Genomic DNA, 16,292 nt, shown 5'->3' with positions numbered 1-16,292 from the left:
CAGAATCACAGAATGTTAAGGGGTTGGAATGGACATTAAAAACCATCTAGTCTCAACCCCCCTCTGCCATGGGCAGGGACAACCTCCCACTAGATCAGGTTGCTCAAGGCCTTATCCAACCTGGCTTTGAATACTGCCAGGGTTGGGGCATCCGCAACCTCCCTGGGCAACCTGTTCCAGTGTCTCACCACCCTCACAGTAAAAAATTTCTTTTTAATATCTAATCTAAATTTCCCTTTTCAATTTGTACCCATTGCTCCTTGTCCAATCATTACAGTTCCTGACGAAGAGTCCCTCTTTGGTTTCCCTTTAGGACCCCTTCAGATACTGGAAGGTTGCTATGAGGTCTCCACACAACCTTCTCCAGGTTGAACAGCCCCAACTTTTTCAGCCTGTCTCCATAGGCGACGTGCTTGAGTCCTCTTATCAACTTTGTGGCCTCCTCTGGACTTGCTCCAACAGTTCTATGTCCTTATGTTGGGGACAACAGAACTGTATGCAAGGGGGGGGGGTCTCACAAGAGCAGAGTAGAAGGGGAGAGTCACCTCCTTCAACCTGCTGGTCACGCTCCTTTGGATGCAGCCCAGGATTCCATTGGTTTTCTGGGCTGAAAGCACACATTGCCAGCTCATGTTGAGTTTTTTATCAACCATCACCCCCAAATCCTCTGCAGGGCTGCTCTCAATCACTTTGCCCAATGTGTAGATGTGTCTGGGTTTGCCACAATCCAGGTGTAGGACCTTGCACTTGGCCTTGTTGAACTTCATGAGGTTTGCACAGGCCCACCTCTCAAGCCTGTCCAGGTCCCTCTGGATGCCATCCCTTCCCTCCAGTGTGTTGACCACACCACACAGCTTGGTGTCATCAGCAAATTTGCTGAGGGTGCCCTCAATCCCACTGTCTATGTCACCAACAAAGATGTTGAACAGTATCAGCCCCAGTACCGACTCCTGAGGGACACCACTCATCACTGGTCTCCACGTGGACAATGAGCTGTTGACCACAACTCTTTGCGTGTAGCCATCCAGCCAGTTCTTTATCCACTGAGTGGTCCGTCCATCAAATCCATGTCTCTCCAATTTGGAGACAAGGATGTCATACAGGACAGTGTCAAATGCTTTGCATAAGTCCAGGTAGATGATGTCATTTGCTCTACCCCATTCACCAATGCTGTAGCACTATTCTGGGAGTTAATGAAAAACACCTGAAGGACAACAGTCATGGGTCACAGCCAGCACGGCTTTATGAGGGCAAAATCCTGCTTGTCAAACTTAATGTTGTCTTATGACAAGATAACCCACCTAGTTGACCAAGAGAAGTCTGTTTGGGATTTCAGTAAAGCTTTTGATATTCTCCCACAGTATCTTTCTGGACAAAATGTCCAGCACACAGCTGGATAAACACATCATGCGATGGGTGAGCAACTGGCTCATGGGTCAGGCACAAAGAGTTATAGTAAATGGGGTTACATCAGGCTGCCAACCAGTGACTAGTGGGATTCTGCAGGGCTCCATCTTAGGCTCATTTCTCTTCAACATCTTGATAAATGACTTGGATACAGGACTTGAAGGGATACTAAGTAAGTTTGCTGATGACACTAAACTGGGAGGACCTATTGACTCCCTCAAGGGCTCTGCAGAGACCTTGACAAATGAGAGGGCTGGGCAATCACCAACCATATGGAGTTTAACAAAGAAAAGTGCTGGATTCTGCACCTGGGATGGGGCAACCCTGGATGTACAGACAAACAGGAGAACAAGAGGCTGGAGAGCAGCACCGCAGAAAGGGACCTGGGGGTCCTGGTTGATGGAAAGTTGGATGTGAGTCAGCAGTGCCCTGGCAGCCAGGACGGCCAACAGTGTCCTGGGGTGCATCAGGCACAGCATCGCCAGCTGGGCAAGGGAGGGGATTGTTCCGCTCTGCTCTGCACTGGTGCAGCCTCACCTCTAGTCCTGTGTGCAGTTTTGGACACCACAAAATAAGAAAGATATAAAGCTATTAGAGAGCATCAAAAGGAGAGCAACAAAGATGGCAAAGGGTCTAGAGGGGAAGCCATACGAGGAGTGCTGAGGTCACTTGGCTTGTTCAGCCTGGAGGAGACTGAGGGGAGACCTCATTGCAGTCCAAAGCTTCCTCATGAGGGGAAGTGAAGGGGCAGGCACTGATCTCTTCTCTCTAGTGACCAGCGACAGGACCCAAGGGAATGGCCTGAAGCTGTGTCACAGGAGGTTTCGGTTGGGTATTTGGAAAAGGTTCTTCACACAGAGGGTAGTTAAGCTCCCCAGGGAAGTGGTCACAGCACCAAGCCTGCCAGAGTTTAAGAAGTGTTTGGACAATGCTCTCAGGTACATGGTGTGATTCTTGGGGTGTCCTGTGAAGGGCCAGGAGTTGGACTTGATGATCCTGATGGGTCCCTTCCAACTCAGGATATTCTTTGATTATATGATTAACATAACATTCTTTATTCAATGCCAAGGTAATATAGTATGTAGTTAGGAATGTGTTTAACTTCTCATTGCTAAAGTGTCTTAACAAACTTGCTTTCCTATCCTAGGGAAATACCCCTGCCTTAGATCACATCTGCCATCTACTAATTCATAAGACATAAGGGAGCCTGTTACTTTAGTATGATGGCTTGAGGATTATAATAATCATTTTGCTTATTAAACCTAAACAGGCACTTTGTTACACCTACATTTCCAACCTTATCTTGATACATTACTGTGTGTATGGAAAGGTAGCTGTTCCAACATATCTGAAAAATTTTAGTCTAGTGAATTAATTATGATTCATATAATGTAAACAGGGAGGAAGACTTGTTATACAGCTCTGTTTAGCAAGGAAGATTTGTGTGCTTACCTCTAATTATGGGACTGCAGCCACAGTGCATAAGGTTAAACTCCATAGTAAGCTGCAAGGCGCTCTTTTAAGGGAAGAGGAAACTGGTCAGAGAAACGCCTCCAATTCTCATCCCCAACTTGATTTTTAAATCCATGAAGAATCTATAAATGAGAGGGGGGAGGGAAATCAAGATAATAATTTAACAGTAGATACACAATCATTATTTACTAGCAGCATATGCAGTAAGCCATAAACTGCTGGATTCTGCATCTGTCCATTTGAATTTCTCAGTTTAATATTTAAATGTTACTAAGAGAAAAAGGAAGTCCAGGAAACTTCCTTGACTGGTTCGGCCTCTGGACTACTATTCATTGCTTGTCCTCCACGCGAGTGGCAATGAAGTCACAGAGTGTAGTTCAAGGGTGATCAAAAGACACTTTAAGCCCTTGGGACGGTTGGTGAAGGAAGCAGGAGCACAGATTATTTTTTCGTCTGTTCTTCTAGGTGCAGGCAGTGATATTGAAAAAAACAGATGGACCCAGTCTATTAATGCATGGCTCCGTGACTGGTGCCACTGCCAAAATTTTGGTTTCTTTGATAATGGAATGGTCTACATGGCACTGGGCTTGCTGGATTCAGATGTGTCTTGGGGTGACTTTATGATGTGTATCCCCTATCGCTTCTCTATGCCCAGAAATTAACTTTGTGCCTTTCTGTGCCTTTAAACTGAGACTGAGAGGGGGGAGAGGAAAAAAAACCAAGCAAACTTTTCAAAGCAGTTGTTCAAGGACACATATACATACTCCTCTGCTTCCAACAACAGCAAGAGCAGAGGAAGCACCCTGCTTGCTTTTCAGCCAGCTTCCGGCTCCTTTTCTCCGGAGAGAGATGGACAGTTGAACTTTGTTTTCCTGGGACCTCGGTTTTTTCCCTTCTTCTCTTCTGGACTGTTTTAATATCAGAACATCAGGAGAATTTTCCAGCGAGGCCCTGGAGGTGGGCCCACCACCCAGCTCCAAGGAGGAGGAGAGAGATTACACCTACGGAAGGACTCTGAAATTTTCCCAGGTTTCTCTCCACAGAGAGAAGTTTTATTATTTAGCATTATTATCCTTTTCCTGTGTGTTTGTTAAATAAGTAGTTTTTATCTCTTTCACTTTCCTCCGAGGAAAATTTCTTTTTTTCCCGAACCTGGTGGGGGAGGGGTGGTTGTAACCTGCCTTCTATCAGAGGATATTTTTCCTCCAAATTTGTCCAAACCAGCACAAGATGAGATTCATCTTTCTCAAAGGAGGAAGAGGGTCTTGGGTCAAGAGCTATCAGGGCTTATTGACAGGGCTTTAAACTAGATATGATGGGGGAGGGGGACATCATCAGGTTTAACAGTGATAAGGTGTGAGATGGCATGGCATCTCACTCAGATAGATGCTGGAGCCAGCAAGAGATGTCCAGAGCCTGAAGAGGGATCAAAGGTCAGCAGGAGAGAACCTGAAGGGCAGCACAAAGGAATTCCAGCTACTCCAGACAGAAAGTCAGCTTCATCCAGGGCCGAACATAAATGCCTCTATGCCAATGCATGCAGCATGGGGAACAAACAGGAGGAGAAAGACTATGATCTTATTGGCATCACAGAGACATGGTGGGATGATTCCTATGACTGGGGTGCTGGAATGGAAGGGTACAGGCTCTTTAGGAAGGCTAGGCCAGGGGAGATGAGGAGGGTGTGCTGCCCTCTGTCAATGACCAGCTAGAGTGCATGGAGCTCTGCCTGGGGATGGATGAGGAGTTGACTGAGAGCTTGTGAGTCAGGATTAAAGGGAGGGCAAAGACAGGTGACATTATAGTGGGGGTCTGCTACAGGCCACTTAACCAGGAAGACTGAGCTGATGAGATTTCTGCAGACAGATAGGAGTGGCCTTACGTTCACAAGCCCTGGTCCTCATGGGGGACTTCAATCACCCTGAGATCTGTTGGAGGGACAACACAGTAGGGCACAGGCAATCCATAAGGTTCCTAGAATGTGCTAATGACAACTTCCTTCTCCAAGTGAAAGACGAATACATGAGGAGAGGTGCTATGCTGGACCTTATTCTCACCAACAGGGAGGGGCTGGTGGGGAATGTGAAGCTCAAGGGCAGCCTTGGCTGCAGTGACCATGGAATGGTGGAGTTCAAGACCCTTGAGGCAGCAAGGAGGGTGCACAACAAGCTCACTGCCCTGGACTTCAGGAGAGCTGACTTTGGCCTCTTCAGGGATCTGCTTGGTAGAGTGCCGTGGGATAGAGCCCTGGAGGGAAGAGGGGCCCAAGAGAGCTGGATGATATTCAAGGATTGTCTCCTCCAGACTCAAGAGCAATGCATCCCAACAGAGGAAATCAGGGAAGAACACCTGTGTGGATGAACAAGGAGCTCCTGGACAAACTTAAACACAAACAGGTAGCTTACAGAGGGTGGAAGCAGGGAAAGGTAGCCTGGGAGGAATACAGAGAGATTGTCCAAACAGTCAGGGATCAGGTTAGGATAGCTAAAGCCCTGATAGAATTAAACCTGACCAAGGACATCAAGGGTAACAAAAAAAGCTTCTTTAGGTACATCAGAGATAAAGGAAAAACCGGGGAAAATGTGGGTCCTCTCAGGAAAGATACGGGAGACCTGGTTACCCAGGACGTGGAGAAGGCTGAGGTATTCAACGACTTTTTTGCCTCAGTCTTCACCAACAAGTGTTCCAGCCACACTGTTCAAGTTGCAGAAGATGAAAGCAGGGATTGAGACTGGGTTCGAAACCATTTAGGGTACCTGAAGGTGCACAAGCTCATGGGACAAGATACATCCACTGGTCCTGAGGGAACTGGCCAAGGAAGTGACTATGCCACTATCCATCACATTTAAGAAGTCGTGGTAGTCCAGCAAAGTTTCCCCTGACTGGAAAAGGGGACACATAACCCCCATTTTTAAAAAGGGAAATAAGGAAGTCCCAGGGAACTACAGGCCAGTCAGTCTCACCTCAGTGCCAGGCAGGGTCATGGAGCAGATCCTCCTGGAAACTATGCTAAGGCACATGAAAAATAAGGAGGTGATTATGGACAGCCACCATGGCTTCACTAAAGGCAAAATAAGCCTGAAAAATTTGGTGGCCTTATATGATGTTACAGTAATGGTGGATGAGGGAAGAGCAACTGACATCATCTACCTGGACTTGTGCAAAGCATTTGACACTGTCCTGCATGACATCTTGGGCTCTAAACTGAAGAGACGTGGATTTGACCGGTGGACTACTCAGTGGATAAGGAATTGGCTGGATGGTCACACTCAAAGAGTGTGGTCAACAGCTCAATGTCCAAGTGGAGACCAGTGACAAGTGGTGTCCTCGGGGGTCAGTGTTGGGACCAGCACTGTTTAAGATCTCCGTCAGTGACATGGACAGTGGGATCGAGTGTACCCTCAGCAAGTTTACTGATGACACCAAGCTGTGTGGTGCAGTTGACACGCTGGAGGGAAGGGATGGCATCCAGAGGGACCTGGACAGGCTTGAGAGGTGGGTCTGTGCAAACCTCATGAAGTTCAACAAGTCCAAGTCCCATAGTCCATGGGAATCTCATGAGGTTTAATAAGAACAAGTACAAGGTGCTGAACCTGGGTCGGGGCAACCCCTCTTATCAACACAGGCTGGGGGATGAACAGCTTGAGAGCAGTCCTGCCAAGAAGGACTTGGGGGTGCTGTTGGATGAGAGGCTGGACATGAGCCAGAAATGTGTGCTTGCAGCACAGAAAGCCAATTGTATTCTGGGCTGCATCAAGACGTGTGACTAGCAGGTCGAGGGAGGGGATTCTGCCCCTCTGCTCTGGTGAGACCCCACCTGGAGTATTGCATCTAACTCTGGGGTCCCCAGCACAGGAAGGACATGGACCTGTTGGAGCGAGTCCAGAGGAGGCTATCAAGATGATTAGAAGGATGGAGCACCTCTCCTACAAAGATATGCTGAGAGAGCTGGGGTTGTTCAGCCTGGAGAAGTGAAGGCCCCAAGGAGACCTTAGAGCACTTTCCAGTACCTAAAGGGGGCTTAATAAGAGAGCTGGAGAGGGACTTTTCACAAGGGCATGGAGTGATAGGACAAGGGGGAATGACTTCAAATTGAAGGAGGGCAGGTTTAGATTAGATGCTGTGAAGGTGATGAGACACTGGAACAGGTTGCCTAGAGAGGTTGAGGACTCCCCATCCCTGGAGGTGTTCAAGGCCAGGTTGGATGGAGCATTGAGCAACCTGGTCTAGTGAAAGGTGTTTCTGTCCATGGCGGTGGGTTGGAACTAGATGATCTTTAAGGTCCCTTCCAACCCAAACCTTTTTGTGATTCTTTGATTCTAATGTCTTTCTTAAAGGAAAAAACCCAACATTTCAGTTAAGGGTGACATATACAATATAGCTACGCACACAGATTAGCATAAAATATATAAATATATATTCTATACAAATATACATATGTGTGTGTATGTAGTTTTAATGACTATGGTGACAACCTAGAGTTAGGCTAAACATTTTGTCAATTGACACAGCTTATATGTTAAGATTACCAAGTTCACATTTATTTTTTTAAACCTGTAATATGTTCTGGGAGGAAAGCTGAGCCAGAACCACTGCCAGCATTTGACAGAATGAATGCCTGTCAATTTCTTGCAAAAACAAAAGCATCCTGTGAGAGCTGTGTTTTTTCCATGGAACCTGTAGAAAACTGTTACTAAAAAGGAAGCTATTAAAATCTTTTGTGTTTTGAAAGAACAGGGATCCACAGCATAAGAGGGGAAATAAATAATCAAATCTACAGGTTTCAGTCTGGACCCTCCAATGTAATAAATTAACTGAAAGCTACAAAAATTGAATGATACTGTCAAAGAGGTCTTAGTATTTTAGCTTGAAAACAGTAGGTTAAAAGGCAAATATACCAAAGAACAAAAGCAGATTAAATGGCTCCTCTTAATAGAAAATAATGCAGAGTCTCTAAAGTTTTGGGTTATTTTTCTTTTTTAAACTCAAGGGTACTCAATCGTGGAACAGTCTATCATGAAAACATCCTCACAAAAAAGGCAATGTCAAAGTTAAAGCTCATGATACTGAGTTCACCCTCAACACAACTTTCTCAAGCAGAGCTGTTCTTAAGCAGCATGTAGCAATAATATTACAGTATCACAAGTTAATTTACTGCTTTTCTCCCTGAAAGAGACCTTCCACAGACAGATTCACCTCTCTTTCCTAACCCAGATGTGGAAGGATGGCTGCAAGAAAGAGGACATGAAACTTAAGAGCTGCTGCAAGCTCAGCAGCTAACCACAAGAATGAGCAAGGTCAGCATGACTGTGAGCCTGCCTGCTAGACAGAGATAGGATCTTGCGGTCAAGCGAGACAAGGATGTGAGTTACAGCCCTAACCACAGCTGGGCAGAGCTAAGAAAATGTAACTTTTAAGAATTATCCAATCAACTAAGGACAACTATGATTAGCTAATAAAGCCGGCTATAAATGTAATTGCAGAATCACTAATAAACGAAGCTTGCCTAACAATCATATTGATTGTCCGCATCTTCCCTCGTCCTCCGCAAATGGTGACGCTAACGTGATACAAGGACAGCATGACAAGAGGACGAGCGAGAAAGCCCCGGTAAGCAGCGACCGGGAGGCAAAAGGAACCGTAGCGCTGGTGCTTCCTGTTCCCGTGCCTGGACCGACCCGATAACGGAGTGTCCGCCGCTCGGTGAGTTGCCTGCAGGGGAAAGGCTGCAACGGGCACCCGTACTAACAGGCTGAAAGATGGAAAGACAGGCAGCTCTTGACTTACTCGCTTTTTAGAAAAGCATAGAGTTCAGGACCTCGATTTAAAAAAGGACCTGCCAGGGTTACTTGCGTACGGAAATGCGCAGGGGTTTTTCAAGGACCCTAACACTATGTTTGATGTGGCAGAGTGGAGGCGGTATGGAGACCAGCTGTGGGAGCAGGTGATAGACAACAACAAAGCCGCAAAAAGGGTTATGAAACCGGGGCGAGCGGTCATTAATAGTCTAAAGCAGCATCATATTGAGCAAAACCTAGCTGCGGTAGCCAATTCCTACTTGAACAACGGGGGGACAGTCCCACGTTCGAGCACAGGTGAGCCAGAAATAATACCAGGGCAGTTAGTCCTAGGGAGTGATAATGTCCCCATACCCCCAGCCACTCGAACAATCTCAGTCGCTGCTCGAGCTAGCAATGCAGCGGCAGAGAGCACGTCATCAACCCAAACAGCAGAGCCCTCTGCCCTGCCGGCAGAAGGAACACATTCAAAAACAGATCCCTTGAGACAACCGCACCCCAATGACCCTCACAAACACGCAGTAAAAGGGGTAGACTGGGACCATATAAAAAGGGAAGCATTACAAGCCGGCGACAGCACTATTTTAAAGGAGCTTGAGGGTGACTGGGCATTCCCTGTGGTATATGGCCAAGATAATCAGGGAAATGTCACCGCCACATACAGCCCTCTGGATTGGAAATTACTATCCCAGCTCCGCAGCACTGTCGCTGAGTCTGGCATCCACGGAGAGCCAGCAAAACAGATGCTAAATTATATTTGGGGAACTGGCATTTTACTGCAAGAAGATATTAAGACCATTATGAAAATGATTCTAACCCAATCCCAATTAATGCTATGGCAGTCTCATTGGAATGATCTATGCAACACTGCGGCCCACCTGCCCAGACCCGCCGGTGATCCTCTAGCCAGATTCACAGCAGACCAGTACACAGGAATAGGGATGTATGCCTCCATAGAGGAACAAGCTCGGCTAGGACCAGAATTACTGCGAGAAGCCATGCGACTAGCTAGGGCTGCCCTAAGTCGGGTCAGGACTGCCCCGCCAACCCCCTCGTACATGGGAATAAAGCAAGGTAGAGATGAGACCTTTGCATCATTCATTGATCGAGTTACAGACGCCATTAACAGATCTGATGTGCAAGAATGGATGAAAGGCGCCTTGTTAAGGCAATGAGCCATGGAAAACGCAAACTCCAGCACCTGAGCTATTTTAGTAACTCTGCCAGGGAATGCCACAGTAGACGAAATGCTAGAAAGAATGAGCAGGGTCCCCGTAGGAGAGCGTGCCATGCTCGTAGAGGCAGTAAGAGAGGTAGGGCGCAGTATCAAAGAAAACCAGGGGCAAGTACTGGCCACCCTAGCCCCCCTGCAGGCCAAGCCAGCGGCAGCGCCGAGGGACCCCACACGTCCTCGATGCTTCCGCTGCGGACAGCAGGGACACATTCGCCGAGAGTGCACCGCCTCGGAAGTTTGGTGTCAGAGATGCCAGATGGACAACCACAGCACCTCAGCATGCCGACGCAGACAGGGAAACGGGAGGCCGAGCGCTCGGAGCCGCGGTCCGATGACACCAACAGCGGCTCCCGCAATAGCATCAGCACCCCACCCCAACCACTCCAGCCAGCCGGTCGCCTCCGTCCCAGCACCTCAGGAAGCCTCGGCTTGGACTTGGCAACCACAGTAGACGTTGTCCTTGCAAACGAAGTCATATGCGCACCCACGGGGGTGTGTGGCTCTCTAAAGCACAATGGACAAACCTATGGAGCACTACTAATCGGCCGCTCCTCAGCAGCCCTGAAGGGCCTCCTCGTTATTCCCAGACTCATTGACGCCGACGACACAGGGGAAATTAAAATCATGGTTCAAGCACAGTTCCCTCCATTGATTATACATGCCGGCAGCAAAATAGCTCAACTAGTTCCCCTGTCGCACCTCATCCAAGATGCGAATAGCCGCGCCCTAGAGCCCAGAGGCAACCGAGGGTTCGGATCAACAGGAGGCCTGGCGCTCTTGACAGTACCTATGAACTCTCGACCAGTAGTCCGCATTACGCTTAGCCATGGCCCAGAAAGAATTCACCTGCGAGCCCTCCTAGACTCTGGAGCCGACATCACCATCATCTCCCACCAAGAATGGCCGCCACATTGGCCCCTTCAAAACGCAGCCAGAGCAGTAGAAGGGGTAGAGGGAGCATCAGCAGTACAACAGAGTACCCCCGTCCAAATAGCGCTTGATGGCCGCCAGCTAACCCTTGCAGTCACCGTTATGCCATTGCCAAAGGGCGTGTCCGCCTTGATCGGACGTGATGTACTCAGCCAAATCGGAGCAGTACTCACTACAGAAACGGCTTTTCAATAGCGGCCATTGCATGGACTTTCCCCATTCCACTCACGTGGCTCAGTGACGATCCCATATGGATTGAGCAGTGGCCGCTAAAAGAGGAAAGTCTTGTCCAAGCACACTCCCTGGTGCAAGAGCAGCTAAACCAAGGTCATGTCCAGCCGTCTACCAGTCCCTGGAATACGCCCATATTCGTAATCAAGAAGAAATCTGGCAAGTACCGACTACTACATGACCTGAGGGCCGTGAACGCCCAGATGCAAGCAATGGGAGCACTACAGCCAGGGCTGCCCAACCCAGCAATGCTACCCGAGGGTTGGCCCCTGCTGATCATAGACCTAAAGGACTGCTTTTTCACCATCTGCCTGCACCCTGCAGACATGCCGAGATTTGCCTTTACCTTACCATCAATTAATAAACAAAGCCCCGCACAACGCTTTGAATGGGTTGTGCTGCCGCAAGGCATGCGTAACTCTCCCACCCTGTGCCAGCTCTTTGTAGACGCTGCTTTGCAACCCCTTCGGCAAAGGTGGACACAAACAATCATTTATCATTACATGGATGATATCCTGCTAGCTCAGCCAGAGCCCTTCACCCCAGTGCAAGAGCAAAAACTGATCGAGCAACTGAAGCAGCACGGCCTAGTAGTCGCACCAGAGAAAATTCAACGCACTCCTGCTTGGAAATACCTTGGCTGGGAAATCACAGAATCGCACATTCGACCTCAAAAACTTGCGCTGCAGACAAAACTGTGCACACTCCACGATGCGCAACGCCTGCTCGGAGATCTGCAGTGGCTGCGACCAGTCGTTGGCCTGTCCAACGACGACCTTAACCACCTGCGCCCCCTACTCAAAGGTGTTGACCCAGCAGCTCCAGTGCACCTGACGCCTCAACAAGAAGCACAAATTCAACAAATAAGTGACCTAGTCACACAGCGCGCAGTAGCACGTCGGGACCTCACAGCACCTATAGACCTTACAATCCTTACCGGTCCCGAGCAGCTCGCCGCCGCTCTCACACAAGAAAAGAAAATGGGGGAGCCACGAGTCCTAGAATGGCTTTTTTCGACCTTGCAGCCAAAGACAACACTGCAAGAGCAAATTGAAAATCTGGCCGAGCTAATCCGAAAAGGGCGAGACCGAGCACTTCAAGTAACGGGCCGAGAACCCAACACCATTTATGTCCCCATAAAGAAAGACGTACTAGATTGGTATCTACGGCATTCCAATGCCCTCCGTGCCAGCCTGCTCACAGAAGGGACTCCAGTTGATACCCGGCCAGTTAAAGTGCCTATGCTACAGTGGATGCAGTTACACACTTGGATGCCTAAGCCAAAGCCCTCGCTACAACCCTTGCGAGACGCCACGACAGTGTTTATTGATGCAGGAAGAAGATCGATGCGAGACGCCACGACAGTGTTTACTGACGCAGGAAGAAGATCGATGAGAGCCACCGCCATATGGCACGACGGCAAACAGTGGTGCCAACATGTCCTGCCAGCAGACCCAGATGATTCCTTGCAGACACTGGAACTGGCCGCTGTCGTTTGGGCACTCAGCAACTGGCTGAAAGACCACGTCAACATCATTACAGACTCCCTGTACGTTGCGGGTGTGGCACAGCGAATTGAAACCGCTCGCATTAAAGAAGTGTCCAATAAAAGGTTGTTTACCCTACTGTGCCAGCTAAGACAAGCAGTACAGCAGCGAGAAGAAGCCTACGCAGTACTCCACATCCGCAGTCACAAGTGGAACGAGGGCCTAGGAGAAGGCAATGCCCTCGCAGATTGACTAGTGACCGCCATCGCCGTGCCCCTCAATCAATTTCAGCTCGCACGACAAGCCCATGAGACATTCCACCAGAATGCCAAAGGTTTGCATCGGCAGTTCCGCATTACAATGGAAGACGCGAGAGGTATTATACGAGCCTGCCCCACGTGGTCATCATGGACTAGGCCTAGGAATCAGAGTCAACCCCCACGGAACAGGTCCCAATAGCCTCTGGCAGATAGATGTGACCCATGTCCCTGCTTTTGGTAAATTACAATATGTGCATGTCGCCATAGACACCTTTAGCCATTTCATATGGGCTACGGCACAGTCAGGTGAGAAGGCGCTACACATAACTAGACATCTCACAGTCTGCTTTGCAGTCATGGGAGTGCCAAATCAGTTGAAAACAGACAACGGCCCCGCCTACGCCAGCACGAGCATGAGACGGTTCTGCCAGAAGTGGGGCGTACAGCATATTCTGGGAATTCCGCACTCCCCAACAGGACAGGCCATCGTTGAGCGAGCGCACCAGACATTAAAGCAATACCTAGAAAAGCACCGTGAAGTCAAGGACCCCCAAGAACGACTAGCGAAGACGCTCTTTGTGCTGAACTACCTTTGTATTACAGGAGACAGAGATGTTCCGGCCGCCATAACACATTTTAAAGAAATCAGAAGCCAAACTGAAAACACCGTCCATGAAAGTCTTATATCGGAACCCCCGAACCGGACATTGGGAAGGGCCAGCAGAAGTACAATATATAGGGAGAGGTCACATGTGTGTGCTTACTCCCACAGGTCTGTTGTGGGTACTGAGCCATTGGACCCGACCTGCTCTAGCAGATGACAGAGAGTCACCACGAGATCAGGCAAAGACATCTGTTCCAACTCCACCTAGCAACTAGAGATCCGCTTCAACAACTCGAGAAACTTTTGGGTCAATCCCTCCACTGGACTACTCAGCGGGAACTATTGGACCCAATAAGCTTGATTAAGAGGCAATGGTGCCAAGGTGTGCAGTGTAACACTTGCTTACACTGCGGACAAATAAGGTGTCGCGCTTGGGTAAAAATACTGTGTGGGGGTTGTCATCGCAAGGTGTGGATTTTCCAAGAGCGATTACGCTCCCGGTGGTGCCACGACTGCTATTCCAGGTGGACGCAGAGGTCTTGAGCCAGAGACTTGGCCGATTGGACAGGATACCCCACAGGAGTAGCGGTCAGCCTCATTGAGGACTTAGACACAAGAGCGCGGTGGATCCTGGCGTGGGACCTCAGGCAGGCAGTAATTCGTTTGACTGCCCAAACAACTACACACATACTGGGGCACCACTGCAAAGTAGGGCTCAAAATTCCCCAGCTGTGGGAGGTTGAAGATGGGGATTGGGACCGCCTTTGCCGTCGCTTTGCTGTGGTCCCTAGGGTGGACCGCCAGGGCAATCGTGCACCTCATAGACCACCGAAAGAACATGTGGGTCACCTGGGCTAACCAGACAGGCCAAGAGTCCTTTTGCTTATCACTAGCCACGCCCTCTAATCCCTTCCGTACCTGCATTATCTGGGTCTCATTAACAAAGGCCAGTAGCCTCAAAAGCTACACCTCTAAATATCAAGAGCCCGAAGCCACGCTCTCAGCCTTTTGTGTTGTGAAGAGCGGTATCGTAACGCTCGACATCTGCAAGACCCTTCAAATTAAGCAGAACCCTTTAGCCGCCCAAGCGCGAGAGATCGCCCTAGGCCTTAATACATCTACGCTCGAACCGCAAGAGCTAGATCTCTTAGGTTCCCAGCCTGGTCCCTATTGCCTTATGTTTGGATACTATGGCTATAATGGGAATTTAAGGTCCCAACAGCCGATCAATGATAGCACATGGCTGAGCCCCACCACCTCATGGTACTCCAACAGCACAGCCTATTGCAATGGCTCAGTGTGGCCAGTTAATGACTCTCCACAAAAACCTAGGGCGTTACCCTCGGGAACCTTCCTTATTTGCGGAGATAGAGCATGGCCAGGAGTGCCTTCTAAGCCGATGGGAGGCCCGTGTTATTTTGGGAAGCTAACAATGTTTGCCCCTAGCATCCAGCAAATCCTAAACATCATGCACAAACAATCCCGACGGAGCATTCGTCAGTTAGGCCCTGATTGCAGAGACAATGTGGAATTATGGAAACCCCCTGCTGTCTTTTTTGCCTCTCTCCTAGCTCCAGGAGTCGCATCAGCACACGCCCTCACCCAGCTTAAGAAGCTCGCATGCTGGGCAGGCAAGCAAGCAAATGTCACTTCAGATGTGTTGAGCGAACTCGCTACAGATGTAGATAGCCTGCACCATGCACTGCTGCAAAATCGTGCAGCCATTGACTTCTTATTGCTAGCACAAGGCCATGGCTGCCAAGAATTTGAAGGAATGTGCTGCTTTAATCTATCCGATCACATCACTTCCATCCATAAGCAACTGCAATGGCTGCGAGAGCATACTCAGAAGCTTACTGTAGAAAGCAACCCCTTTGATCAATGGCTTGCTAGCCTCTTTGGTAATCTTTCCCCTTGGATGCGAACCATTTTAACAGAAGCTCTTCGCTGGCTCAGTATAATTTTTGCCATGCTGCTTATTATCCGAATAGCTTATTCTTGCGTTATTCGCCAAGTAACAAAGATCACAAACAATGTCCTGCTTGTGCAAAAAGAGAAAACAGGAATTGTGGAAGGATGGCTGCAAGAAAGAGGACATGAAACTTAAGAGCTGCTGCAAGCTCAGCAGCTAACCACAAGAATGAGCAAGGTCAGCATGACTGTGAGCCTGCCTGCTAGACAGAGATAGGATCTTGCGGTCAAGCGAGACAAGGATGTGAGTTACAGCCCTAACCACAGCTGGGCAGAGCTAAGAAAATGTAACTTTTAAGAATTATCCAATCAACTAAGGACAACTATGATTAGCTAATAAAGCCGGCTATAAATGTAATTGCAGAATCACTAATAAACGAAGCTTGCCTAACAATCATATTGATTGTCCTCATCTTCCCTCATCCTCCGCACCCAGAGTCTGATTCACCAGCTGCCAAGAACCTACCGAAAAAATCTAAAAATGCTCAGGTACAACAAAAGGAGCACTTTTAAAAAATTATCTTACAGGACAATTTTAGCAATTGAGCTTTAGTTGCAGTATTCGGATATCTTGCTTTTATAAAACATGATAGAATTAGGGTATGTATTAGATCTCAACACTGGCAGCTCATGTATCTTTGGTCTTGGAAGGAGTATTTTTTCTCTTAGCCCTAGTGCTCCAAAACCAACAAACCAACCAACCCACCTCCCCAAAACCCAAACACTATCCACTATCAAGAGAAAGACCTCAGGAGACTACAAAATTTTTTTCTCATTATTTCTAAAAGGCATAATTATTGTGGGAAAATATGTAACTGGACTAGAATAATCATGTATTCAACTAACATAAAAACACATTCCCAATGAAGAAGTAATCTAAAAAATTTGTATGCCATC

General features: G+C 48.4%; 1 protein-coding gene across 3 annotated transcripts in view; it reads right to left on the bottom strand.

Moving 5' to 3' along the window:
- Nucleotides 1–2,876: 2,876 nt before the first annotated feature.
- The window catches only part of LOC116437444 (transportin-1-like), a 142,469-nt gene continuing 129,053 nt past the window's right edge, over nucleotides 2,877–16,292 (bottom strand). For all 3 annotated transcript variants that reach the window (XM_032095087.1, XM_032095088.1, XM_032095086.1), the window contains one exon: nucleotides 2,877–3,002. In XM_032095087.1, coding sequence (XP_031950978.1) covers nucleotides 2,895–3,002 — 108 coding nt within the window. In that variant the 3' untranslated portion in view covers nucleotides 2,877–2,894. The remainder of the gene's footprint in view (nucleotides 3,003–16,292) is intronic.

Source organism: Corvus moneduloides, chromosome W, assembly GCF_009650955.1.
Source record: "Corvus moneduloides isolate bCorMon1 chromosome W, bCorMon1.pri, whole genome shotgun sequence".
Classification (NCBI taxonomy): Eukaryota; Metazoa; Chordata; class Aves; order Passeriformes; family Corvidae; genus Corvus; species Corvus moneduloides.
This window is presented reverse-complemented; position numbering and strand designations above follow the sequence as displayed.